We start from the raw sequence: 21,891 nt of genomic DNA on the forward strand, positions 1-21,891 counted from the left end.
TTTCCTGTTGTAATAGGTGCAATTTTTCAAAACCATAAAAAAAACCTAAAGAAATCTCTCTCTCTCTCTCTCTCTCTCTCTCTCTCTCTCTCTCACATGCAATAATTACAATTCTTACTTACCAAATATCCCAGCAGGGCTTCACTTTTAGCTAATTGTGCTTTTATCGTTTTAAGTTCAACTGAGATCTGCTCTCTTACATCATTATGAGATAAATATGCCAACTTAAAAGAAATTAAAATATGTACTATAAAAGGAACTGTTTTGACTATAAATATTTCATATTAAAACACGTACATATATTCATAATTTTTGCAATTTCTTTAAAACTGCAAAATTTTCAAAGAAAATTTTAAGGAATGCAAGGAAAAATTTAAAAAAATTGAATAAAGCTTGATTAATTTTTTTTCAACAACAATATCAGTTAATAATTAAAGAAATATCACTACTTAAAAAACAGGTTAAAATACATTCAAATTTATTTACAATGCTAGGAGAATTTTAAATAAATTTTATGAATTTGAAGTACTGATTAAGTCATCAAATGCAAACATTGTGGGAATACTGGAGTCATGGCATCACTCAGAAATAAGCAATGTTGAATTTGAATATAGGTAGTATAATGTATATAGGAAGGACAGACAGAACAGGAGAGGTGGGTGGAGGGCTCTGCTCTCAGTTAAGAAGCATATTAAATCTAAAGTGGTGCATCAGGTTGACAGAGGTAACTAATGCAACGCTGAGTCAGTTTGGTGTGATATAAGTACTGGGAAAACAAAATTGAGAGTAGGAATGTGTTATAGGCCTAATGACTATGGTGACTATATTAATGACTATGGTTGCTCACACACTAGCAAGACTTTTGTGGATTTCTTGGATTACTGTTTTCTGCAGCAGCATGTTAGAAAGGCAACAAGAGGAAGCAATACTCTTGATCTGGTTATCAGCAGTGATGAAGCATCAGTATTATGAATCCGCAGGTAAAAGAAACAATGCGCTGTAGAAATCACAGTGTACTAATGTGCAATTCAATTAAAGACATAGCTACTGCAAAGGGTAAAGGGAAAGGCTTTTGCTTTTGTAAGTGACTACAGAGGTATCAGACCATTTTTAAATAGTGTGCATTGGGACCAACTGATGATGTTGCCAACAGCAAGGCTAAACGAGAAGCATCCAGGGAAGTAATCATAGAAGCTACTAGGTTTTCCATACCAACAAAGAAATACTGTTCAAGACTTATACCTAAATGGATGTCAGATGAAGTATTGCGACATGTGAAAAGTAAAGTGCATGACATGCATATAAATTATCCTGAGATACAGAAGCCTATGGTAGATATAAATTAGTCTGTAACAAATCACAAAGGATTAGATATGCTAAGTTAGATTGTGAGGAGTCTCTGGTAAAGAATGCAAAGAACAGCAGCAAAGACATTATTATTATTATTAATAGCCATATGGTGCAAGGAAGCCTGAGGCGTATGCTGCACCAATGCTTATGTTAACAGTAGAAGGAGGGGGGGTTGAATCGCATTGGGCTACTTGATGTCAGTGGGTTGACCATGCTCAGATTGTTTACAAACTGAATAGGAATTTTGCATCTACATTCACACATGAGGAATTCTTTAGTGGAGAGGATGCCAGAACTTTATCAAACTCCAACAGTGAGCTAAATGGCTTTGTGATAACTGAAAGAAAAGTGGAAGAGAAGTTGTTGAAGCTCAACATAAAAAAGGCACCTGGCATGGCATGAACGGGATCTATCCATTTATATTAAGGGAGGCAGCAATGAAGGTAAGCAAACCATTAGCCATAATTATGAGAACATATTTGGATTCAGGAGAAGTCCCTATGGACTGGAGATGTGCAAAAATATCTCCAATTCATAAAGGGGTATCAAAGGTGATATGAGTAATTACAGACATATTAGCTTAAGATTTGATACAGATAAAATAATGGAGTCACTGGTTAAAGAAGTCATGCAGGATCATCTGGACAGGAATGCAATTATACTACAGTCACAGCATGGATTTTTTAATGGGCGATCTTGTCTAACCAATCTGATGAGTTACTATGATGTAGTGACCATGGAACTGCATGCAAAAATAATTTTGATAACATATACTTGGATTCCAGGAAAGCTTTTGATACTGTTGCACATAAAAGACTGCTGTATAAACTGGAGCAATGTGGCATTAAGGGCAAGTTATTGCTATAGATAAAGGGCTGGTTAAGTGGAAGACAGAGAGTGGTTATAGTAGTTATCAATGGAAATGCTTAAAGTCTGCAGTGATACAACGGCTGCAATGGTAATCAGGGTGAGCTACTGCAACAAGTTCTAGGAAAATTGGGTCGATGGGCTGAGAAATGGCAGTTGAAGTTTAACATTGACAAATGCAAGGTACTGCATGTGAGTAGCAGTGACCCAGAGTAACTTATCAACTGTGTGGTTCTACACTCAGTATAGTGGAAAATTAAAAAGACCTGGGGTAATTGTGTGCAGTCGGATATGAAATTCTCTGAGTAGAGTAGACATGCTGCCAGGACAGCTCATGGGGTTTTGTCAAAAAAACCCTGCTAGTTTCTGATATACAGAAATTTCACTAGCAAGAAGGGATAAGGAGGTGATTATCCCTTTGTACCAGGTGATGGTTAGACTGCAAGTTGTACCAGGTGATGGTTAGACTGTATACAAGTATGGAGGCCCATTTTAGGAAAGATATGGTGCTGCTGCTGCAATGGGTACAGAGAAGGGAAGTTCTGCAAATTGCAATGTCTGGAGACTAGGAACCTGAATGTGAAAAGGTGAATGTGATTCTTGCATTGCTTCTATTGGAACATGCAGCAGCCTGGAAAGAAGGTGTCCGGGATTTCAGGCCATGCTGTGGATCGTTTGTCTGTTGTTTGGTTTTTAGGAGCATTAGCAACTAAGGCCATATTGCTCCGGGATATGCGGTGGTCATTCCCTGACCTTTCCGCATCCTCCATATTTGGTGGCGACGGGCTCGAACCCCGGTCTAATCAAGAAGCGTGTGCTATGCACTGCTGCTCCTTCCCACCTGGCTACGGAGGCGCCATGCTGTGGATCATCATCGAACATGTAAATACATGGGCTGTGTTAGAGTAACTAAGAATAAGAACATGTGCATGCATAATCGCATGTACACTAATACTAGGAGCATTGTAAATAAATTTGATGTACTGATTAAGTCATCAAATACAGACATTGTAGGGATAGCAGAGACATGGGACCCATGAGGAAATCTGATTGAGGTGTTTAAGGCCTTGAATGAACTCAATGCTGCTGCCATTCTTCCTCTTGCTGAGACTACCCATGAGGGGACAAATTCAAATTGAGGAAGGATGGTTGCAACATAGATGTGCAGAAATTTGCCTTCTCCCAGTTGGTGGTTGATTGCTGGAATAAACTTTCATCTGTTGTTGTGTTTGAATAAATTCAAGAAAGAACTAGACAAATTCTTGGAAGGGACAATCAGGTGAAGTGGTTTTTTTTTTTTTTTTTTTTTGCTGATGCTCTATTAGCTTGCTTTCTTGCATCATTTGCCAATACTAATACAATCTGACATCTTGCAGCGAATGTTGCCTAATTTAATTTTCACATTTTTAGGTGTTCTAGCCAAATGTTTGGCAAAAATGTGTTACAGAATGACAGACTATAAAAATAGGGATGTGAAGAATTGTGTGCTTATTTTTGCCTTTTTGGTAACAAAGATGTCATTATCCTCATTTTTTCAACTCAATGGAGCTAGAGCTTTTGGATCCATGATTGTTATGTTTTAGTTCACTCATGTTTTCTCCTTTTAGCCTTGGTAATGACAGTATTTTCCCCTAGATTTTCAGCCTCACACAGGGAGGAGTAGCAATGCACCTAGTGACCAAGCATAATTAGGTTGATAGTTAGCGAGATTAGTGTTTAAATTAGAGAAAGATGTCTTTTCTTTCTTGGGATCTTTTGTGTTTGTACTTCAGGCAATTATATATATACACACACACACACAGTCATCCCCAGTAAAACGCAGTGCTTCTACAACACAGTTTCGCTCAAATACGATTGATAAATTTTGGCAATCCTTGCACAACACGGTTATAGAATTGCAGCAAACCTCACATAACACAATATTTTTGAGCTTTTGTGTGAGGGGAACCCTGCTATTATGTTGGATGGAATTTTTCAAAATTTCCATTCTTTTTTATGAATCCCTGCTATTGACTCACTAGTCGGTATGCAAAAAACATATCGGGAAATCCTCATATTTTATTATGTTTGGAAATCCCCATGTTAGGTTCTGTGCTATTGAACTTGTGCTTGTTTGAGAACATAAAAAACTGTGACTTCAGAGCATGCAGTTCATGACTTTTAAGGTTTTTGTAAAGTTATTTTGGTTTTTACCTGAATGTTTATAAACTTTTCCAGGTATGTATTACTAAACTTTGTTCTTAAGAACTGTATTGGAATAATTTCATTGTTGTAAATAAAATTCCAGCCCTAAATTATGCCTAAGAAAATTAAAAAAGCACCACTTAAAATAAAATTTATTTCTCTAGAATGAAAGATACAAATTTTGGATGATCTTAAAAAAGGGGTAAAGGTATCAAACGTTGCAAAAAGCATAAATTTAAATGAAGCAACAATCCACAAAAATGAGAACTGCTGTTTCTGCAGGATCTTTCATTTCTGCAAATATGACAGCTCATCCCCAAGCGGCAATATAATTGAAAAAATAGAAAAAGCACTCAGCATTTGGATTGACGATAGCAGTTAAAGACAGATCCCATTAGACATCAATGTAATTAAACAAAAGGCACCAAAAATGTACAACCATTTAAAATAAAATGGAGAATCTTCTGTTAACCCGGAGTTTGGTTGGTTTGAATGATTTAAAAACTGCTTCTCATTACATAACATAAGAATTCAAGGGGAGAGTGCATCAGCTGATAATGAAGCTGCCAAGAAGTATGCAGAGGAATTTCAAAAATTTATTGAAGAGCACGGATACACACCATGTCAAGTTTCAATGCCGATGTGACAGGTCTTTGGTGGGGAAAAAATGCTCAACAGAACGTTTATTTCAAAAAAAGAGAAAAGTTCACTGGATTTTAAGGCATCAAAAGATTGTGTAACGTTACTTATGTGCAGTAATGCATCAGGGGTTTACATGATAAAACCTATGCTAGTTTCATCAGCCATTTTCAATCTACTACAGGATGAAGGCCTCTCCAGCAACTTTCCAGTTCCTTCTGTTTTGCACAATGGCCATCCATTTACTGCCCACTCTTGAATTTCATCTCTCCATCTCCATTGTTGTCTCCCAGGTTTTCTTTTAGTACCTCTTGGGTACCATTCTGTTCTTTTATTAGTCCATCTGTCATCATGTCTTCCAGCTATGTGCTTTGTCCAAGTCCATTTCAGTTCTTTAGTTCTGATAAAATGTCCTTTACTTGAGTTTGCTGCTTAATCCATGTGTTTCTCTTCTTATACAACAGTCTGATTTCTAATTTAATTCATTCCATTCTTTGCTGTGTAATTTTCAGCTATTATTTTCCATTCTTCCAGTGAGTGTCAAAGTTTAACTCCCATAAGTCATGGTGGGGAGTGTGCATTGGTTCATTATTTCATTTCAGACTCCTCGTGCAATGAAAGGTTGGAAAACAAATAAAAAAGCTTGAGTAACTGCCAATTTATTTAAAGAATGGTTTCTAACTTGTTTTGTGCCAGCTGTTGAAAACTATTTAAAGTGGAAAAATCTAGATTTCAAAGCTTTATTACTATTGTATAATGTGCCAGGCCATCTAAAAGATTTAAGTCATCCAAACGTTGAAGTAATATTCCTACCATATAATACAACTTCTTTAATTCAGCCATCAGATCAAGACATTATATCTACCTTTAAAACTCATTATATCAGAAAATTGTTACAATGGATTTTGGAAAAAGTTGATTCAAAATCTATTGAAGTGATGGAAACATGGAAACATTTTCCATTGTGGACTATATTGGAATCATAGCTTTATCGCTCAAAGAAGAGTGATAAAGAGCTTGCACTTGAACATCAAGCAACACAGCAACAAACCCCAAGGCAGAATGCGCTGGTCCCAAAGCAACCAGTTGTTGTAGGTGACTCTACTGTCAGGGAAAAGGGGAACATATTGTGCAAAAAGGATAGATGGGAACAGGGTATGTCTGCCAGGAGAAAAGGCTGATAACGTTGTAGAGCAGATATCATCTTTTAAGGGCACAAAGGGCGATACTGTTGAACACGTTGGCACTAATGATATTAAGAGTAGGAGACTGGGAGAATTACATAACAAGTACAAGTCAATGCTAAAAACAAGACGTGAGTTAGGGTTCAATTTGAAAGTGTCTGCAATTCTGCCCAGACATGATAGGAGGCAGTATATGAAGAGAGCCTTGTCGATCAATTTGACCCTGGAGAGACTGTGCAAGGCTCAAGGGGTAGAATTTTTCTCAACCTGGTCTGTGCTTGTTAACAGGAGAGACTGCTTCTACAGGGATGGGATACACTTAAATAGAAAGGGTGCAAGAATATTTGCTGATGCTATCGAGGCAAAATTAGATGCGTCGGAAAACTGCTAGATTGGGGGGGGGGAAACACAGACTAATAGATTAACAGAAGCCACTGGAAGAGGTAAAAGTGATTCTTGAACTACTTCTCTTGAAACGCAATTGAGCAGCATCTTGGAAAGCAAGGCAATGGTTATTTCCAGGACAGCTGGGAGTCATAGTGGAACAAGTAAATACATGGGCTGTGTTAGGGTAACTAAGAGAAGAAACAGGTGCACATATACTTGCATGTACACCAATGCTAGGAGTATAGTTAATAAATTCAATGAGCTTGAAGTGCTCATCAAGACATCAAAGGCAGATATTGTTGGGATAGACATAAGCAGTGCAGAACTGGAAATTGAGAAGTACAATGTGTACAGAAAGGATAGACAGGACAGAAATGGAGGAGGGGTTATACTGTTAGTTAAGGAACACATAATATCTAAGGAAGTGCATCCAATTGATGTTGGTAGACATTACAACGTGAGTCTGTTTGGTGTGACATAAGCACTGGAAAAGGAAAAATGAGAGTAGGTGTGTGTCATAGGCCAAATGAATCTGATGAGTATAATGAGCAATTGTGCAGAGAAATAGAGGGGGCCAGTAAATAAGGGTGTCTTATAATGGGGGATTTTAATTTTCCAGAGATTGACTGGAATTTGTGGGTTGGTCACTCACACACTAGCAAGGCTTTTGCGGACTTATGGGATGATTGTTTTCTACAGCAGCACGTTCGGGAGGCAACTAGAGGGAGTAACACTCTTGATCTGATTATCAGTAATGATTCTTCATGCATCAAGAATCTGCAGATAAAAGAATGACTAGGTGGCAGTGATCACAGTGTGCTAAAGTGGGATTTACTCAAAGAAGTAACTACTCTCTACTATCAAAGGTAAAGGTTTTTGTTTTTGTAAAAGTGACTACGGTAGTCTGACACACTATTTAAATTCTATACAGTGGGACCAACTGATGATGTCTGCCTTTGCCTGCCTAATCTCCTTTGTGACTTGGTTACAGACCAACTTATATCTATCATAGGCTTCCATGTCACCCATTAATTTGTATGTATCCCATGCATTTTTCTTCTCTGCCATATGTCTCATTAGTTCATCTGACATCCATTTAGGTCTAAACCTTGAACAATATTTCTTCGTTGGTATATAAAGCCTAGTAGCTTCCAAGATAAGTTCTTTGAATGCTTCCCATTTTGAATTTGCTGTTGGTAACATCATCAGTTGGTCCCACTGTATAGAATTTAAATACTGTCTCAGACCATCGTAGTTGCCTTTATGAAAGCAATAACCCTTCCCTTTACCGTTGATGGTAGTTACCTCCTCGAGTAAATCCGACTTCAGCATGAAGATCACTACTGATAATCAGATCAAAAGTATTACTCCCTCTAGTTGCCTCCCGAACATGCTGATGTAGAAAATAATCATCCAATAAATCCACAAAAGCCTTGCTAGTGTGTGAGTGACCAACCCATAAATTCCAGTCAATATCTGGGAAATTAAAATCCCCCATTATAAGACTCTCTGATTTACTGGCCCACTCTATTTCCCTGTACAGTTTCTTATTATACTCATCAGAGTCATTAGGCCTATAGCACACTCCTACTCTCAATTTTGATCTCCCAGTGCTTATGTCACACAAAACTGACTCAACACTGCACTGTCCAGCGATGTCGACTGGCTTCACTTCCTTGGATTTTATGTGTTTCTTAACTAATAGCATAACCCCTCCCCCCTTCCTATCCTTTCTATCCTTTCTGCAGACATTGTACTCCCCAAATTCCAGTTCTGCATTCCTTATATCGGTGTGACACCACATCTCTGATATCCCAACAATATCTGCCTTTGATGCTTTTAGCAATTCTTCAAATTCATCAAATTTATTTACCTCCTAGCATTGTGTACACACAAGTATACATGCACCTGTTCTTTTTCTTAGCTACCCTAACACAACCCATGTGTTTACTTGTACCGCAATGATTACCAGCAGTCTCTGAAATATCCTGCATCTTATTTTCCAGGCTTCTGCTCATTCCAATAGAAGCAGTGCAAGAATCACTTTCACCCTGCCAGTGGCTATTGTTTGTCAATTAGTCCTTGTATCCCCCCAAGCTAGCAGTTTTCCGACCCACCTAACAGTGCCTCGATAGCATCAGCAAATATTCTTGCACCCTTTCTATTTAAGCGTATCCCATCCCTGTAGAAGCAGTCCCTTCTGCTAACAAGTACAGACCAGGCTGAAAAAAATTCTACCCCTTGAGCCTTGCACAATCTTTCCAGGGCTGAATTGATCTACAAGGCTCTCATCATATACTCCCTCGTATCGTGTCTGGGCAGAATTGCAGACACTTTCAAATTCAACCCTAATTCACGCCTTTTTTTCAACAGTGACCTGTACTCGTTAAGTAATTCTGCCAGTCTCCTACTCTTAATATCATTAGTGCCAACGGGTACAATTATATCACCTTTTGTGCCCTTAAAAGATATCCACTCTACAACGTCATCAATTTGCCCCTGGCATATACCCTGGTCCTTGTTAATGACACTAATGACAGTACAATGCTGCAACCGGTTCTAGAAAAGTTGAGCAGATGGACTGAGAGGTGGTAAATGAAGTATAACATTGACAAATGTAAAGTACTACATAAGTCAAACAGTAATTCCAGAATAAGGTATCAACTCTGTGATACCACACTGACAGTGGTAGAGAATGAAAAGGGCCTGGGGGTAATTGTGCAGGCAGATATGAAATTTTCTGAGCAGTGCAGATGGTCTGCAAGAGTAGCTCATTGTGTCTTGTCAATGATATACAGAAATTTTTCAAGCATTGATAAGGCAGGGATAAGGAGGTGATTATCCTCTTGTATAAGGCAATAGCCAGGCCACACCTTGAGTACTGTATACAGGTCTGGAAGCCTCATTTTAAGAAGGATGTAGAGCTGTTGGAACGAGTACAGAGAAGGGTAACAAGATCAGTGAACAGAGCAAAGGGTTGCTCTTACGAAGAACGGCTTAAGTTTTGCAAATTACAGTGTCTGGAGACTAGGCACCTACGAGGTGATCTGACTGAGGTGAATAAGGCCTGAATGGTTTGAGCATGCTCAATGCTGATGGGATACTATCACCTGAGAGGGCATAAATTCAAATTGAAGAAAGACGGTTGTAGGATAGATGTGCAGAAGTTTGCATTTAGCCAGCCGGTGGTTAATTGCTGGAATAAACTTCCATCTGTCATTGTAGAAGTTGATAGCTTAAATAGATTCAAGGCAGAACTTGACAAACATTTGGAGTGAGGGGATGGGTGAAATTAGGGGTTTGTTTTTTCTTTTTTTTTTGCCTGATTCTATATAAGCTTGCTTTCTTGCATCATGTGCCCTTGCTAATGCTAATGCTAGAAGTAAAACCATCATTTTACTTCTAGCATAATGCTAATGCTAGAAGTAAAACCATGTGTGTTGGAAAAATGTATGGCGAGAGTCAGTTCATTTAGGAAATATGGTAAAATTGGCAGAAAATGGAATCGGTGTGATTCTATAACTTTCCAAATTGGTAGGGGGGAAGGTTTTCCTTCCTTTGCTACCAACTTAGCAAGAAAAAGAGGCTGGTGAAGCAGATTTGGTGGAAATGGCATCGGAGGCATCCAAATTAATTCACAAGATGATAGCACCAATGATAAGCATACAGGAAGGTATAAACTTAGCCAAGCAATTAGAATCTTATTTTTTGAATGCAGATCCTTCGACTGAAAGGAGCACAAAGGTCAAAGGGAAGCTGCAAAAATGCTTAGTTCCATACTATGAAATTTAGAAAGATCTATCAAGCAAAAGCAAACAAACCCACATTACTTATTTTTTTTTAAGAGAGCAGAAGATACACGAAATCTATGTGCTGCAGAAAAAAGTTAGCATTAGCATTAGCATTAGTAGAGGCATTTGATGCAAGAAAGCAAGCTTATGCAGCATCAGCCAAAAAAAAAAAAAAAAAACCACTTCCACTTCACCCCTCCGTTCGTTCAAAATACCTGTCCAGCTGAGCCTTAAACTTATTTAGGCTATCAACCTCCACCACAAGGGATGGAAGTCTGTTCCACCAACCAACCACCCGCTGGCTAAAGGCAAATTTCCGCACGTCTATCCTACATCTGTCTTTCCTCAATTTGAATTTATGCCCTCTCAGGTGATTATTCTGAGCTAGAGGAAGAATCCCATCAGCATTGAGCATGCTTAAACCATTCAAGGCTTTATACACCTCTATCAGATCACCTCGCTGGTGCCTAGTCTCCAGACACTGTAATTTGCAAAACTTAAGCCGTTCTTCGTAAGAGCACCCCTTTGTTCCATTCACTAATCTTGTTGCCCTTCTCTGTACTCGTTCCAGCAGCTCTACATCCTTCTTGAAATGAGGCCTCCAGACCTGTATACAGTACTCTAGGTGTGGCCTGACCATCGCCTTATACAATGGAATAATCACCTCCTTATCCCTGCTGGAAAAATTCCTGTATATCATTGACAATACTCCATGAGCTACTCTTGCAGCCCGTCTGCACTGCTCAGAGAACTTCATATCTGCCTGCACAACCACCCCCAAGTCCCTTTCATTCTCTACCACTGTCAGTGTTGTACCACAGAGTTGATACGTTGCTCTGGGGTTGCTGTTTCCCATGTGTAGTACTTTACATTTGTCAATGTTAAACTTCATTTGCCACCTCTCAGCCCATCTGCTCAACCTTTCCAGATCCTGTTGCAGCAGCATAGTGTCAGTAGTGTCCTTGACAACCCTGCCAACCTTTGTATCGTCTGGAAACTTGGACATTAATCCCGATATACCATCATCAATATCATTTATAAATACAGAAAACAATAATGGACCCAACACTGAGCCCTGAGGGACTCCACTAATAACATCAGTCCACGATGAGCAGTGTCCATTGATTACCACTCTCTGTCTTCTCCCCCTCAACCACCCCTTTATCCATAGCAGTAATTTGCCTCCAATGTCACACTGCTCCAATTTGTGTAGCAGTCTTCCATGTGCAACAGTATCAAAAGCCTTTCTAAGATCCAAGTATATAATATCAAAGTTATTCCCTGCATCCAGTTCTTTTGTGACTGCATCATAGTATCCAATCAAGTTGGTCAGGCAAGACTTCCCCTTAACAAAACCATGCTGTGTCTGAGCTATAACTGAAGTCTTGTCTAAATGATCCTGCAGTGCTTCTTTAACCAGTGCTTCCATTAATTTTCCTGGAACAGAAGTTAAGCTCACAGGTCTATAATTACTTGTGTCAGCCTTTGATCCTCCTTTGTGAATTGGGGTCACATTTGCACATTTCCAGTCTATGGGTACCTCCCCTGAGTCCAAGGAAGCTCTCATAATTATGGCTAAGGGTTTGCTTACTTCCTTTGCTGCCTCCTTTAATATAACTGGATAGATCCCATCCACCCCGGGTGCCTTTCTTGTGTTTATCTTCAACAGTTTCTCCTCCACTTTACTCCCAGTTATTTCAAGATTCTGTAACTTACTGCTAGAGTTGAATACACCTCTGGCATTCCCCTCGCTGAATAACTCCTCATGTGTGAATGTCGATGCAAAATATTCATTTAGTTTGTTAGCTACCTGAGCAGGATCATCAACACTTGACCCATCAATATCAAGAGGACCAATCTGATTCATCCCTTTCCTTCTAGAGTTTACATAAGTAAAGAACTCTTTGCTGTTTTTCTTTGCATCCCTTGCCAAGGATTTCTCGTAATCTGCCTTCGCCTGCCTAACCTCCTTTGTAACTTGGTTGCATATCAACTTGTATCTATCATAGGCTTCTGTGTCATGTGTTAATTTGTAAATATCCCATGCATTTTTCTTCTCTGCCATATGCCTTATTAGTTCATCTGACATCCATTTTGGCCTAAACCTTGAACAATATTTCTTAGTTGGTATGTAAAGCCTAGTAGCTTCCAAGATAAGTTCTTTGAATGCTTCCCATTTTGAATTTGCTGTTGGTAACATCATCAGTTGGTCCCACTGTATAGAATTTAAATACTGTCTCAGTCCATCGTAGTCGCCTTTACGGAAGCAATAACCCTTCCCTTTACCCCTAATGGTAGTTACCTCTTTGAGTAAATCCCACTTCAGCACACTGTGATCACTGCCACCTAGTGGTTCATTTATCTGCAGATTCTTAATGCATGAAGAATCACTGCTGATAATCAAATCAAGAGTATTGCTCCCTCTAGTTGCCTCCCGAACATGCTGATGTAGAAAACAATCATCCAATAAATCCACAAAAGCCCTGCTAGTGTGTGAGTAACCAGCCCCCAAATTCCAGTCAATATCTGGGAAATTAAAATCTCCCATTATAAGACACTCTGATTTACTGGCCCACTCTATTTCCCTGTACAGTTCCTTATTATACTCATCAGAGTCATTAGGCCTATAGCACACTCCTACTCTCAATTTTGATCTCCCAATGCTTATGTCACACCAAACTGACTCCACACTGCACTGTCCAGCGATGTCGACTGGCTTCACTTCCTTGGTTTTTATGTGTTTCTTAACTAATAGCATAACACCTCCCTCCTCCCTATCCTGTCTATCCTTTCTGTAGACGTTGTACTCCCCAAATTGCAGTTCCGCATCCCTTATATCTGTGTGACACCACGTCTCTGATATCCCAACAATATCTGCCTTCGATGTTTTGAGCAATACCTCAAATTCATCAAATTTATTTACTAAACTCCTAGCATTGGTGTACACGCAAGTATACCTGCACCTGTTTCTATTCTTAGCTACCCTAACACAACCCATGTGTTTACTTGTACCACAATGGCTCCCAGCAGTCTCTGAAATACCATGCATCTTGTTTTTCAGGCTTCTGCTCATTCTAGTTCAGAAGGTGAAGGTATTCTGCAACAGAGAAAATGTTCTCGTTTGATTGTGATCAGCAGCGATGAAGAGGAATAAAATGAAATGAACATATATTATCTGATATATATATATATCACAGTTTGTAAGATGCTTGTTCACTTATTACTTTTTAATAAAAAAAAATGGTGTATTTGTGTTAGTATTTGGAATGCAACTCCCCTCCCCCTTTTTTTTACTGGTTCTTAGTCCTGTATAACACAGATCTGCACTACACAATATATATATATATGTGTGTATGTGTGTGTGTGTGTGTGTGTGTGTGTGTGTGTGTGAATAATGGCTTAAAAAGTTAGAAGGTAATAACATGAAATAAGAAAATAAATAAATAGATATTAAGCTATCATTAGAGGCAGCAAAATGCACATCCTCCACATGATGCCCAGTACATAACAGATAAATCATATAAAAATAAAAATAATAGATAAGCCAGTAGTATGGCAAAACTGTAGAGTGAAAATTAACATAAAAATTAAATCAACAGGGGAGGGGGGAAAGTAACAAGACAGAAACTGTAATTGAAAGTCCCAAAATAATTTAGAGTTCAGTTAAATCCAATTAATAAATCCATTTTAAATTAAAAATAACGCCAATTACATAATAATTTAGTGGCACCCTCCTTGTAAGGTACCAGTTCCGAGAGACATGAAATATCACCAAAAGGGACTAAAACCTACTAAAAGAAAACAAATTAAGAAAATAGACTGATCATTATGCCCCATATCGACAGAGGACCACGAGGCTAATAATGGTCATAGAATCGCTGCATTTCAATCGCTAGACAAATCGTCGCAAAGACAAACCGATCAAAGGACCAAACCACCCCTTCCTCCTCCACTATGCAAATTCTCTGCATTTGTGGATCGATCGGAGGAGGAAGGGAGTGGTTTTGTCCTTCGATCAGTTCGCCTTTGCGACGATTTGTCTAGCGATTGAAATGCAGCGATTCCATGACCATTATTAGCCTCGTGGTCCTCCGTCGATATGGGGCATAATGGTCAGTCTATTATTTTGTTAATTTGTTTTCTTTCAGTAGTTTGTTTTAGCCCCATCTGATGATATTTCACATTTCTCGGAACTGGTATCTTACAAAGGGGGTGCTGCTAAATTATTATGTAATTGGCATTATTTTAAATTTAAAATCGATTTATTAATTGAATTTAACTGAACTCTAAATTATTTGGGGAATTTCGGCTACAGTTTCCGTTTTGTTGCTTTCCCCCTACCTGTTGATTTAATTTTTATGTTAATTTTCGCTCTACAGTTTGCCATGCTACTGGCTTATGTATTATTTTTATTTTTATATGATTTATCTGTTATATATATATATATATATATATATATATATATACACACACACACAGAAAATCATATTCTTGGTGGACCACCACCTAGACAGCACTGTTTCAAGGTTTGTTGGCCTTTCATCCCAGGGTGGGCAGGTACCCTGGTATTCCAATTATGACAACCCTGTTGTGAAATTAACCTCACAATATGAGAGAGATGCCAGAAGATCTATGTAATAATACTATAATAAATATAAAAGCAACAAGGCATAATACTCTAAGTTGGAGTATTATACCTTGTTGAAAAGGTGGAGTCATATACTTATCTGGGACAAGTCATCAGCTGTAATAACGATAAATAGCTGGAAGTCAAGAGAAGAATAAATTTTGGATGGATAGCATTCAGGAAATAGAGTCACGTACCGTGGAATAATATCCCAATTTGTCTGAAACGTAAAATAATGAACAAATGTATACTACCCACCATGACTTATGGAAGTGAAACTTGGGCACTCACCAAAAGAATGGAAGAGAAGCTGAGAACGACACAGCGAAGAATGGAACGAATTATATGGAATCAGACTGTTAGATAAGTAGAGAAAGATAAGTAAATGGATTAGGCAGTAAACTCAACTAAAGGACATTCTTATCAAAACTAAAGAACTAAAATGGTCTTGGGCAGGACACATAGCTCGAAGACATGATGACAGATGGACTAAGAGAATAACAGAATGGTACCCAAGAGGAGCTAGAAGAAAACGACGGAGATGGATCGATGAAATTCATGAGTTTGTGGGTAGTAAATGGATGGCCATTGAACAAAACAGAAGGAACTGGAAAGTTGCTGGAGAGGCCTTCATCCTGCAGTGGATTGAAAATGGCTGATGATGATGATAATGATGATGATCCATGGTGAAGTTAGTTCTTCATAAGGCCAAGTACATGGTTCTAATAAATTGAAATAATTTAAAATGTGTTCATCATTATTTCTGTCTGATAAAAGATGTAAATTCATGTGTTAATTATATTTTCTAGTAACTTGGTAAAATAATAAGAGAAGTTTATCTCAATATAGTATGTAGAACACTTCAGTATAATACTCTCCAGAAATTAAAACGAAAAAAATTGAAAAACTTACATTAGAGTAACAAATAATTTAAAAAATAATTAAAAACCAATTTAACACAATAAAACTCAATTTAAGACAATAAAACTCAATTTAAGACAATTAAAAATCAATTTAATGCAATTAAAAATAACAAAATTAATTAAAAGAATTTAACGAAAAAAATTGCAAAACGATTTTCCTTCGTTGGACTTTGTAACGTTCCCCAAAAAGATTTATTTATTCAACAAGTTAACCAAGTGGTGAATAACATAAAAGAAATGTAACTTCATAAATTGAATACACATGACAGTTCAGCTTTAGGCGAACTTCGGGAAAATAAAGATACTCGATAAACCTGATTATATTAATAAGTTAGAATCAGATACCTCCATTTATCTTAAAGTAGACCTGGCACTATTTACCAATTTAGCATTACGAGGCATACGATGCAAGAAAGCAAGCTTATGCAGCATCAGCCAAAAAAAAAAAAAAAACGCTCCCATTTCACCCCTCTGTTCGTTCCAAGTACCTGTTCAGCTCAGCCTTAAATTTATTTAGGCTATCAACTTCCACAACAAAGGATGGAAGTCTGTTCCACCAACCAACTATCCGCTGACTAAAGGCAAACTTCCACACATCTATTCTACATGTCTTTTCTCAATTTGAATTTATGCCCTCTCAAATGATTATTCTGAGCAAAAGGAAGAATTCCATCAGCATTGAGCATTCTCAAACCATTCAAGGCTTTGTACACCTCAGTCAGATCACCTCGCAGGTACCTAGTCTCCAGACACTGTAATTTGCAAAATTTAAGCCTTTCTTCATAAGAGAAACCCTTTGTTCCATTCACTAATCTTGTTGCCCTTCTCTGTACTCGTTACAACAGCTCTACATCCTTCTTAAAATGAGGCCTCTAGACCTGTATACAGTAGTCAAGATGTGGCCTGACCATTGCCTTATATAAGGGGATAATCACTTCCTTATCCCTGCTAGAAAAATTCCTGTATATTATTGACAAAAGACTATGAGCTACTCTTGCAGACCGTCTGCACTCCTCAGAAAACGTCATGTCTGCCTGCACAATTACCCTGAGGTCCATTTCGTTCTCTACCACCATCAGCGTAGAACCACACAGTTGATACGTCACTCTGGGTTTGCTGCTTCCCATATGTAGTACTTTACATTTGTCAATGTTAAACTTCATTTTCCACCTCTCAGCCCATCTGCTCAACTTTTCTAGATCCTGTTGCAGCAGCGTACTGTCATTAGTGTCCTTCGTATCGTCTGCAAACTTGGATATTAAGCTTGATATACCATCATCAATATCATTTATAATATTAATATCATTTATAATATTGATACCATCATAATATTGATATATCATCATCAATATCATTGATTTAGTCAATCAATACAATAAAACGTTAACTATGTATCAAAAAAATTACTACATTACTATGGCTCAGTTAAAGGAATTGATGGCCAGAACATACAATATTCCTGCAATTTTCAGTCAGGTAAAATTACACAAGACTGGATTTCCTATTCAGCCTACTGTTTCCTACAGAAACTCGGCATTTTCATTCTTAGCCACACACATGTATATAGCATTATAAAACCCTTTAGGCAGGCGATACAATTTGGGATTAAGAACTACGATACATTATTTAATAACCTTAAGGATTGTAGACTTGGCGACAATGACAATTTATTCTTGCTAGATTTTACCTCATTACATACGAATGTAAACGACGAATACACATTAGATGTTATTTGTAATATGTTAAATAATAACTCGATACCGATTAATTATATGAAGCTTCCTATTGAGGAAATTTTTCACTTAATTAAACTGTTAGTTGAGGCCAACTATATCACCTTTTGAGGCAAAGTGTACAAACAAATTTTTGGTTTGTCAATGGGATTGAGCCTGAGCGGCGTTATATCAGAGATCAATCTCTCAACGATTGAGCATATACATTTGACGCCATTTCGACACTGTATCTCATACTATCGTAGGTATTTAGACAATGTTCTAGTTATTACTGATAGTAGTACTATCCAAGACATTTTACATTCGTTTAATAATATTCATTCTAGGTTCAAATTTACATAGGAAAGGGGGGATACGGATACAAAGTCATTAAATTTTCTAAATTTCACGCTTACCCAAGACTCGAATAAAATCCAATTTAACATCTATCGAAAACATACAAACACCGATATGCTTCTACATTATAACAGCTATCACTCATTCAACTACAAAAGATCAATAATCTTAAATCAATTTCTAAATGCCTACAAATATTCAACGACAGAATCTGCTCTGGGCTCAGAAATTAATAATAAAAATATTAACCAGCAGATTCTTAAACAGGGGTTATCCCCTTGCGACAATAAACCGAATTAGAGTACAAGCTAAGGATAGAATACAAAATATTACACCAACCAACAATAGTAATATCAAAAAATACTTTATTTCTGTCCCATACGTTGAACATTGGCACAAACAGTTTAACAGATTCTTTAAAGATACTGAATTTAAAATTGTGGCAGGGCCAATATGGAAATTACATACTATACTGAACAATCGCTCAGTCTTTTCCTCATTCGCAACACAAATTAATGACCTGGTATGCAACATTTCTTGCAGTGACTGTGACTCTTCTTACCAGAGTTCAATGCATTTTCCTTTGAATATTTGTGTTAATCAACATGTGGCCTCAGTTCTTGCTTCTTGTTCCAGCAGCATCAGAATTAGCCTTTCACGCTGTTAACGAAAAACATACTCTTTTATTTAATGAGGCTAAAATACTTAGTGTCCAACATAATTATAGGACACTATTAATTGCAGAAACCGTATAAATTAAATTACATGAAAATTCTGTTAATGTTCGTCGTCTGGTCATATCTCATCTCCGATTCGTGGGCTTTTTGTGGACACGCATGCGACAAGACAAATAATCCCTATTTAAGTTTCATACTCACCCCTATTCGGTAATTTTCATTCCTGTGATCACGACATACGGTCGAAAAGTGTTGTCAGCTTCAGTAAGGAAAATCGTTTTGCAATTTTTTTCGTTAAATTCTTTTAATTCATTTTCTTATTTTTAATTGCATTAAATTGATTTTTAATTGTGTTAAATTGGTTTTTAATTATTTTTTAAATTATTTGTTACTCCAATGTAAGTTTTTAAATTTTTTTCATTTTAATTTCTGGAGAGTATCATACGGAAGTGTTCTATGTACTATATTCAGGTAAACTTCTCTTATTATTTTAGAAATATTGATATCAACGTATAACGTATGAGCATTACAGCTCTGGTTCACGCTATCTATTTTCTAGTAACATATTCCTGGGAAGAGCATTAAATTTATTATTTTTATTAAATTTAATATCTTTAAACTCATCTGATTTAATCAAATCTTCATGTTTTCCACCAGTAACCATTAAATTTTCCAAAGCTCTTATTGTGTTTTAATTAATTTTTGCACTTTATGAATGTTAGTTGAACTTGGCTGAAGTGCAGTTGAAAGTAATGAAAATACCTGAAGAATGCCTATCGTTAAAGAAAAGTGTTGCAAAAAATTAATATAAGCTGATCTCTTTGCCAGAAAAAAAAAAAAAAGAAGAAGAACTTAAAAATGGATATATAATGCAGGATATGTGCACCATACAGTAGTAACAGCTCATAAACTAAATGCCACCCACCATAGTCCCGTACTTGACCAATTTTAATAATTTCAATTTCAAGTCTTTAGCTACAGTTTCTAGCTCAGTTTTATTTTTATTAGATTGGTGATAAATAGAATAAATTTTATCTAAAAATATTTTAAAACAATAAACTTGTTTTATTTCAGATATTGCATTGTTGAGTGATAACTGCAATCGCTGATTTGAACAGTGCCAAATGACAATTTTAGGAAAATTTTCTAACAACTTAGTTAGCTACTGGATTTTCCATGTCACAATATGCAAACTTTTGCCCAAATGCTGTTAGCCATTGTGCATTGAAGTGCATGCCACTCTACAGTTTATTGCCATTGTCAGTTTAACAACTGGTTCACAAAACCACTGTTTCTACTCTTTCCAATGTAAGGGAAAAATCATCAACCATTAAATTGTAAACGCTACCCTGAAACTTCAATGTGATTAATGGCTACCTTCACAGTTATTTTTGCACTGATGAGTTTTTATTTATAGTAGCAATCGTTGAGTTGAAAGTTTTATGAGAGTTTATAGTTTGTATAAAAAAAAAAAAAAAAAAAAAGAAAAGAAAAAGGGTGGGGGAAGAAGGGAAAGCTAAGGAAAGAGAAGAAAAGGGAAGAAAAAAAAAAGGAGGAGGAAAAAAGGGAAAGAGAAAAAAAAAGAAAAAAGAAATATGAAAGAATTACATAAAATTAGAAAATTTCACGGCAAAAGATCAATTAAAGTGAAAAATTTTAGTGAAACTCAAGCAGTTGCTCTTGACCTTTTTAAGACTTTTCATCATATTAGCATTAGCATTAGTAGAGGCATATGATGCAAGAAAGCAAGTTTTTAGCAGCATTAGCCAGAAAAAAAAAAAAAAAAAAAAACCTTCCACTTCACCCCTCCATTCGTTCGAAATACCTGTCCAGCTGAACCTTAAATTTATTTAGGCTATCAACTTCCACAACAAGGGATGGAAGTCTGTTCAACAAGCCAACTACCCGCTGGCTAAAGGCAAATTTCCGCACACCTATCCTACAGTTGTCTTTCCTCAATTTGAATTTATGCCCTCTCAGGTGATTATTCTGAGCAAGAGGCAGTATCCCATCAGCATTGAGCATGCTCAAACCATTCAAGGCTTTGTACACCTCTATCAGATCACTTCGCTGGTCCTTGTCTCCAGACACTGTAAGTTGCAAACCTTAAGCCTTTCTTCATAAGAGCAACCCTTCATTCCGTTCACTAACCTTGTTGCCCTTCTCTGTACTCGTTCCAGCAGCTCTACATCCTTCTTGAAATGAGGCCTCCAGACCTGTATACAGTACTCAAGGTGCAGCCTGACCATTGCCTTATACAAGGGAATAATCACCTCCCTATCCCTGCTAGAAAAATTCCTGTATATCATTGATAAGACACCATGAGCTACTCTTGCAGCCTGGCTGCACTGCCCAGAGAACTTCATATCTGCCTGCACAATTACCCCCAGGTCCTTTTCATTCTCTACCACTGTCAGTGTAGTACCCACAGAGTTGATACGTTGCTCTGGGGTTGCTGTTTCCCATATGTAGTACTTTACATTTGTCAATGTTAAACTTCATTTGCCACCTCGAAGCCCATCTGCTCAACCTTTCCAAATCCTGTTGCAGCAGCATAGTGTCAGTAGTGTCCTTGACAACCCTGCCAACCTTCGTATCGTCTGCAAACTTGGACATTAAGCCTGATATACCATCATCAATATCATTTATAAATACAGAAAACAATAAAGGACCCAATACTGAACCCTGAGGGACTCCACTAATAACATTAGTCCACGATGAGCAGTGTCCATTGATTACCACTCTCTGTCTTCTGCCACTCAACCATTCCTTTATCCATAGCAACAATTTGCCACCAATGCCACACTGCTCCAATTTGTGCAGCAGTCTTCCATGTGCAACAGTATCAAAAGCCTTTCTAAGATCCAAGTATATAATATCAAAGTTATTCCCTGCATCCAGTTCTTTTGTGACTACATCATAGTATCCAATCAAACTGGTCAGGCAAGACCTTCCCTTAACAAAACCATGCTGTTTCTGAGCTATAACTGAATTCTTGTCAAGATGATCCTGCAGTGCTTCTTTAACCAGTGCTTCCATTAATTTTCCTGGAACAGAAGTTAAACTCACAGGTCTAGCATTAGCATTAGTAGAGGCATTTGATGCAAGAAAGCAAGCTTATGCAGCATCAGCCAAAAAAAAAAAAAAAAACCCACTTCCACTTCACCCCTCTGTTCGTTCAAAATACCTGTCC

The 21,891-nt window shown here is 37.4% G+C and overlaps 1 protein-coding gene across 1 annotated transcript in view; it reads right to left on the reverse strand.

Moving 5' to 3' along the window:
* The window catches only part of LOC150074956 (uncharacterized), a 735,724-nt gene that overhangs the window by 457,509 nt on the left and 256,324 nt on the right, over positions 1–21,891 (reverse strand). Inside the window, exon 9 of the mRNA XM_090389002.1 lies at positions 123–224. Coding sequence (XP_090245128.1) covers positions 123–224 — 102 coding nt within the window. The remainder of the gene's footprint in view (positions 1–122; positions 225–21,891) is intronic.

Source organism: Mastigoproctus giganteus, chromosome 14 (assembly GCF_048544385.1).
Source record: "Mastigoproctus giganteus isolate SK-2022 chromosome 14, ASM4854438v1, whole genome shotgun sequence".
NCBI classification, from domain to species: Eukaryota; Metazoa; Arthropoda; class Arachnida; order Uropygi; family Thelyphonidae; genus Mastigoproctus; species Mastigoproctus giganteus.